General features: G+C 33.9%; 1 protein-coding gene across 1 annotated transcript; it reads left to right on the forward strand.

Annotated features, from left to right (window-relative positions):
- Nucleotides 1-2026: 2026 nt before the first annotated feature.
- On the forward strand, nucleotides 2027-6904 carry LOC112031057 (uncharacterized; the record flags this gene model as incomplete). Its single annotated transcript, XM_065762896.1, is given in 5 exon segments — nucleotides 2027-2367; nucleotides 2441-2591; nucleotides 3058-3398; nucleotides 3470-3620; nucleotides 6528-6904. Coding segments are annotated over 5 exon segments (1346 nt in total), but the record flags the coding sequence as incomplete, so codon positions are not given.
- Between the last annotated feature and the right edge of the window lie 66 nt (nucleotides 6905-6970).

Consider the following 6970-nt stretch of genomic DNA (forward strand, 5'->3'; position numbering starts at 1 on the left):
GAAAACACTGTAGCAAAATAATTTTTAAATGTGTAAATAGTGTTGTGGGACCCATTTTTAATATTAAATATTGCGTGAACAGTGCGTAAACAGTATATAAACAGTACATGAACAGTGAATTTTGTCCCCCCAAAGTCAAAAATGCCGGCCAAAAAAAAAAAAAAAAAAAAAAAAAATTTGGGGGGGGGGGGGGGGGGGGGGAGAAGTTGTAACTTCTTAAGTGTGCGTTTGGATATTGTTTATTTTGTTAAAAACTGAAAACTTATTACTGAATATACTGTAGCAAAATATTTTTTATTGTTGCAAATTACTGTTCATACATTTTTTATCACTTCGCTGGTCCATGAACAATGCCATGAACCAACCCAAAAAAATGCAATCTCAAAAAACACAGCCACAGCCGCGGACCCTTAATCCTCCTTCTATAAGGATCCGTTTAGATACAACTTCTTGTTACTGAAAGTTACTGAAAACTAATTGTTGAAAAAAAAAAAAAGCCAAATGTACAAGAATCTTACAAAAGAAGTTTTACCTTAGACTTGGTGATAAAGATGTTCGTAATTGTAATTGTATGTCAACAACTTTCAAATGTCAAATGTATGGCACGGTGTAAACACATCAATTATTATAAATAAATATAATCAGCCTCGGCCACAATTGGTAAGGCAAAACATTATTTCAATATTTCACATATTTTATCTTTACAGAAAGAAAAAGAGAAAGATCAAAGATGGGTTGAAAATAGTGTTTCGTCTTCTCTCAGCGCCAAACAATTCTTCATTTCAAACGTACCTAAGTGGGATACAACATTTTCGGCATTTCTGTCGGCAAAACTTTGGACTAGTCCTCTCCTCCCCGAAGTCTAGTCTTGTCCTTTCGGCTTTCCCCAGGTCGTTTGACCACTTCTGTTTCAATTTCGCGTGCAGGTAGAATGTATATTATTATATTATAGACCCACAAGCTAGATGGAGATGTAAAATAAGAAAGATAATCCCTATCTGATATGCAAATCGATCCAATCACCACATTTTAGATTCGCATATTGAAATCGAGATTTTCAGTAGAAAAGGTGTGAAATCGAGATTTTAAGTTTGGTCCATTGTTATTTTGGTCTTCTAGGTTTTGTTTTTGTCAATAGGCTCTGAATGAGCCGAGTATTTAAAATTTAAGTTTGTTCATTTAATTTTTTTTCAAATACAAGTTAAGCTCAAACTTATCACCAAACAAAATTTTATATTCAAGTTTGGCTCATGTTTTACATTTTCACAATTCTATGAATTTTGACTACAAATAATACTTTAATATTATATGAACCCATTGACAAATTTATACAATCTAATTTCAAGTCTATATAAATATATTTTTAAACAAGTATACATATAAAAATATAATATTATATATAGTTAAGTCAAGCCCCCATGTTCATAAATACATTATTATGTTTGAACTTAACTTGTTTAATAATCGAGTTTAAACTTAAGGCTTGAACTTGACTTGTTTTCTAAATTAATAAACATAAACAAGTTTTTTCCTGAGTCAAGCTTCATTTATAGCCCTACTAATATGAAAAAAAATCATTAGTTTTATATTTTAAAATAAAATACAAATTACACATTTTAAATTTGGTCTATTGCCATTTTGGTAAATTGCGTTCATTTGATGTTACCTTTTTTTTTTTAAGTCGACCGTTTGGATTGGAGGGAGTGGGGATTCATGGTTTATGGAATTTATTCACAAGATAGGAAATGATTAGGAGGCAGATAGAATTCAGCCTTACAGTCTTCAAATGGTAAATGTTCCAAATAATTCCTAAAAAAAAAATTCAGCTTAGGGGACGTGTTATTTTGTGTTGAAAATATGACCTTTCTTAGTGGACCAATGAACATGAGTTCCAATTAAATTCTAAATATATAGTTTGACTGCTATCATGATGGTTAGCTTTCCAGAATGTACTTCATAATAAATAAAGATGTAAATCCAATAATATGAGATGACTGTGTTCGCCTATATGTTCCTCAATTTGTAGGTGATGGAATGGGTGGCCTTGCGCCTTCAAGTAATGAGCGTGGAAGGACCGATTGGACTCCAGCAATGGACCAATTTTTCATTGAGCTTATGCTTGACCAAGTAAAAAGAGGGAATAAGACTGAAAATACTTTCAATAAACAAGCGTGGAATGATATGCTTGCTTCGTTCAATGAAAAATTTGGCCCACAACATGGCAAAAGGGTTTTAAGGCATCGATACAAGAAATTGTGGAAGTACTATAGTGACATAACAATTCTTCTTAAACAAAATGGCTTTTCTTGGGATGAAACACAACAAATGGTTGCAGCTGATGATGATGTTTGGGATGCATATCTCAAGGTACATAGTTATAAATAATTTGTCATTCCTGTTTTTTGGGGTGCATATTTTATTTACTAACATAGATTTGCAGGCACACCCTCATGCACGGACATATAGAACAAAAACCCTTCCAAACTACTATGATTTGCTCCTAATATACGGAAGTCAAATTGATAATGGGATTCACTGTGATTTACATCAGAACAAAAATGTTGAAGACGACATCTCAGAAAGAAAGGCCGGTGAGTTACACTTACTATATTTACCAAGTGAAGATTAATTTGCTTGACTTTTACAATCAAAAGATTTAATGGGGTCTTGCTTTACACTGTCATGGAAAGTCTGTTGAGACTTTGATCAAGTGGAAAATAGATAAATGGGAATCCCAGCAGTAGTTATTTACTTATCTATGTTTAATTATTTAATAACTTATACTTTTAAGCGAAAAATAGTAATTGGTCTTCTGGCTTCCATATCAAATCTCTTGGATGCAGTTAAATGAGCAGTTCTCAAGGCCATAAATCATAGCAAGATTTTCTTGTAACTTCTTTTATTGGCCAATGAGTTACAGGGTTATGAACATGGTAAAGTATTTGGAAGATGTTTAGAAAATCTAGTTACATAAGGACTGCTTTTTATTCACGTGAGATGCTTTGAAGTACTTGCCAGTCACTGTATGCTTCTATAACTAAATATTTATGACTGTAGGTGAAGGAAAAGGGGGGCAGAACCCTACTTTTGGTGATCGTACAAGAACATATTGGACACCACCAATGGACCGTTATCTTATTGACTTGTTACTAGAACAGGTTCATAGGGGAAATAAACTTGGGCAGACTTTCATAACCCAGGCATGGATTGACATGGTTACATCTTTCAATGCAAAATTCAATTCTCACCATGACAAAGATGTTCTGAAGAATAGGTACAAACATTTAAAGAGGCAATACAATGACGTAAAGATTCTTCTTCAGCTGAGTGGGTTTTCATGGGATGAAACAAGAGAAATGGTAACAGCTGATGATCATGTTTGGGATGCTTATACCAAGGTTAACTACTCTGCATTTTATTTCTCGTTGGATTGTTCTGCCCTTCTGCTGCTTACTTATAATGCTTGCAGGAACATCCTGATGCTCGATCATATAGAGTGAAAACTCTGCCAAGCTATCATAAATTGTGTGTGATATTTGGAGAAGAACATGCTGATGGTAGATACAGCCGTTTGGCACGCAATGCAGACCCCAGCGGTGAATTACCTGTTTCAATGACTGGTATGCATTTTCCTGTTCCTCCTGACAGTGGGCAGTGACCAAAAGTTTTATCTTGAGTCGTGAATTTGGTATGCTAAGTGTGAGTTCTGTTGCGTCTTAAATCAAATTATATGATGCTGCTTTTTGTTGCTGGGGATTAAATTCAACAAATAGTTACTCTAATGTGGGGATTCAATTTTAGGTTTAATATTAAAATATGTTGTATTTACAACATTTAGTTGATTGTAGTGAACTAAATTAACTTCAGAACAACCCCCCCCCCCCCCCCCAAAAAAAAAAAAAGGAAAAAAGAAGTACTTGAAAGAACATTGGGCACGATCATATTGAACTAGTACAAGCAACTTTTCCTTTAAGATGATTTGTTCTGGATATGATGTGGCTAAGACAATAAAGCATAGCCATTCATGTCATTCCATATATGTTGACAATGCAATAGTGTAAACATCAGTCAGTTCCCTTCATCTTGTGGGGTTTTCTTTCCTAATATTGCCCATGAACACATTCACCAAAAGCACAAACAACAACAATATATAATAACCGACTTGATGATTCAAGATAAATAATTTGCTCTAGAAGTTCTTATGCAAACAAATTCAACAACCAAAAAAAAAAAAAAAAACTTAGGACTAGTTTATTCCAAGTCAATGTTTAGGCTTTCTTAGAATAAGCCCAAACAAGAAAGAGAAGACAAATTCTAAAAATTACTGTTTGGGGTTTCTCGGAATTAATTAAACTTGTCTCAATAAAGTATAAGACTGCAGTTATACAGTAGGACTAAATCCTAATCCTAATTGATTTGGGCAAAGCTCAATTATTGAATTACGAAAATAGCCTTGACTCTAGGAAATTAAATAAAATACAAATCAACTAATTAGCTAATAAAATCCAAGGATGATGTAGGACAAATTGGAGAATTTGTATATGTGTGGTTGTGGTGGGTTAAGGTTTTAGGGGATTTGTGGATTTTGGGGTTTAGAACCTTTTTAAGAAGGGTCAGTGTTCAAGAGGGAAAGGATACCAAATTGACGTAGGAGACTTGTGCAAGTAGGATTTAGAGTTGTTGAGGTAAGGGTTATGCGGCGTTGATAGGAAATTGAGGGACATGTGTGAGTTATTTGATGGCTATTTGATAGAAGAAAGTATGTGGGGGACTTAGGGTTATGAATCTTATGATAGGTAAAAGAAAGGGCTTGATTTGGGGTGGTAAGAAAGAAGAAAATGAGAGGTTTGTATGGTATTTGGGTCTGTATGAACAGTACCCCGTGAATCTTACCGTAAGTAAGAGAAGAATAAGCAGAGAGAGAGAAAATATCACACAAAGGCCAACATGCCTTATTGCTCAAAACACTCAATAATTTTTATTAATCAACTGCATCTCCTCTCAAAACACTCCATAATTTTTATTAATCAACTACATCTCCTCTGAATACATTGAGCACATATGTTTATAAAGACTCTTGTTCTAGTAGTATTAGGACTCCTTGTTTGACTAATAAACTAAAAACCTAATAAAAGATGAATTTGGACCCAAAGAAAATAAAACCTAAGATACTTAGGAACCTAGAAAATTCTAGACTCAACTGAAGTACCAAAATACACTAAAATTCGTTGGAATCACAAAAATTATAGATATGCTCAACCACAAAATTGATGATAACTAATATTTTAACCCTAAAAGACTCATACGTAGACCTTAAAACCACATCTCTTAGCTCAATTGGACTTCACATGTGGACCCCATAAAATAATTCTTGCCAAGAGATAGCTCAATTGGCACCTCTAGTATTTCCAATAGAGATGTACAGGGTTCGAATCTCCCCTTTCCCATTGTAATTATCGAACTATCAAAATTAATTCTTAAATAGGTGAATTTGCAAAGTAATAGCAAATTAATTGTCTATGGCTGCATCAAAGTACCAATAGTATAAATACAATTGACTTCTAAAATTAAATAAACTTCCCGCAAACTCAAACTTTGAAGTCTTTCACCTAAGACTTGCACCAACTCTTGGAGAACCTTTAGCAGAACTAAGAACAGAGAAACTTTGTGTTCCAGCATATGGAATGATAGAATTAATGGTTGGAATCAGAGTTTCAAATGATATAGCATTATTTTGATCCACATAAAGCATTTCTACTTCATGCACTATGAAGGGCTGATCAATAGGAATCGCCACCTAGGGTTGCTTGGCAATTTTTCCAATGGGAAAATTTTATTAATAAAGCAATTTGTCTCGATTGGATTTCAATAGTGCACTTATATAGAATTTAGACCATGATGAATAAAACTTAATCTTAATTGACTTGGAATAATTGAATTATGAAAAGAACCTTGACTCCATAAATTTAAATAAAATACTAATAATCTAATTAGCTAATCAGACCTAAGATAAAATTCATTTGTCTGATATTAAAAATATAATTGGCTTCTAAAATTAAATAGCCTAAAGAAAATATAGTTCCCTGCATCTTGTTCCCTTTTATTAGCCTAGGTGTGTGCCCGGACAATGTAGACAACTGGGAGCTGTGATATCATTGATTAATTTATTTAGTAAGCTGATCGCGTTAGTGTTTGGTGTGATTGTATTGTCTTGACTCTTTGAACTTGTTATTTGATGGTTGCCTAAAACTGTATTGTCTGAATTTGAAAAACAAAGTTGTCACCACTCACTAGTATCAGGAGAATCTTGTTGTAAAGTAAAACAAAAAGGTGACTTCTTTTTTATTTCTTATTAAATTATAAATTAAATGATAGCATGAATGCTGGAGAAAGGATTTGTCTTAGATTTTCTGAAATTTAACATAGACTGGATTTGAGTGCATGCCATGGGAAGCAAATTTGTTTTATTTTTTCTGGACACAACTTAACAGACCTTTTGTGTACTCATCATTTTCCTTAATTTGTAGGTGAGGGGACAAATGACCAATCACCTGCTGGTCATGTTCCTTTGGTGATAGATTGGATACCATCAATGGAGCTCTATTTTATTGAACTTATGGTAGACCATGTGCAGAGAGGCAACAAGGCTGATCATACATTCAATGAGCAAGTATGGGCTGATATGATAGAATCATTTAATGAAAAATTTGGACTAAAATTTAACAAAAATCTCCTAGAAGATCAGTATACATTCTTGATGAAACAGCATGGTGAAATCAGCAATCTTATCAATCATAGTGGTTTTACGTGGGATGAATCTCAACAAATGGTTACAGCTGACAATGATGTCTGGGAAGCTTATGTTAAGGTGCATTCCTCCCTCTGCTAATATTGTTATTTATTTTCTTTACATCAATTGGCTTGTGGTTCATTGCAACTCCACCACCACAACACCCCCCCCCCCCCCCCA

This window comes from Quercus suber, unplaced genomic scaffold (assembly GCF_002906115.3).
Source record: "Quercus suber isolate HL8 unplaced genomic scaffold, Cork oak 2.0 scaffold_479, whole genome shotgun sequence".
Classification (NCBI taxonomy): domain Eukaryota; kingdom Viridiplantae; phylum Streptophyta; class Magnoliopsida; order Fagales; family Fagaceae; genus Quercus; species Quercus suber.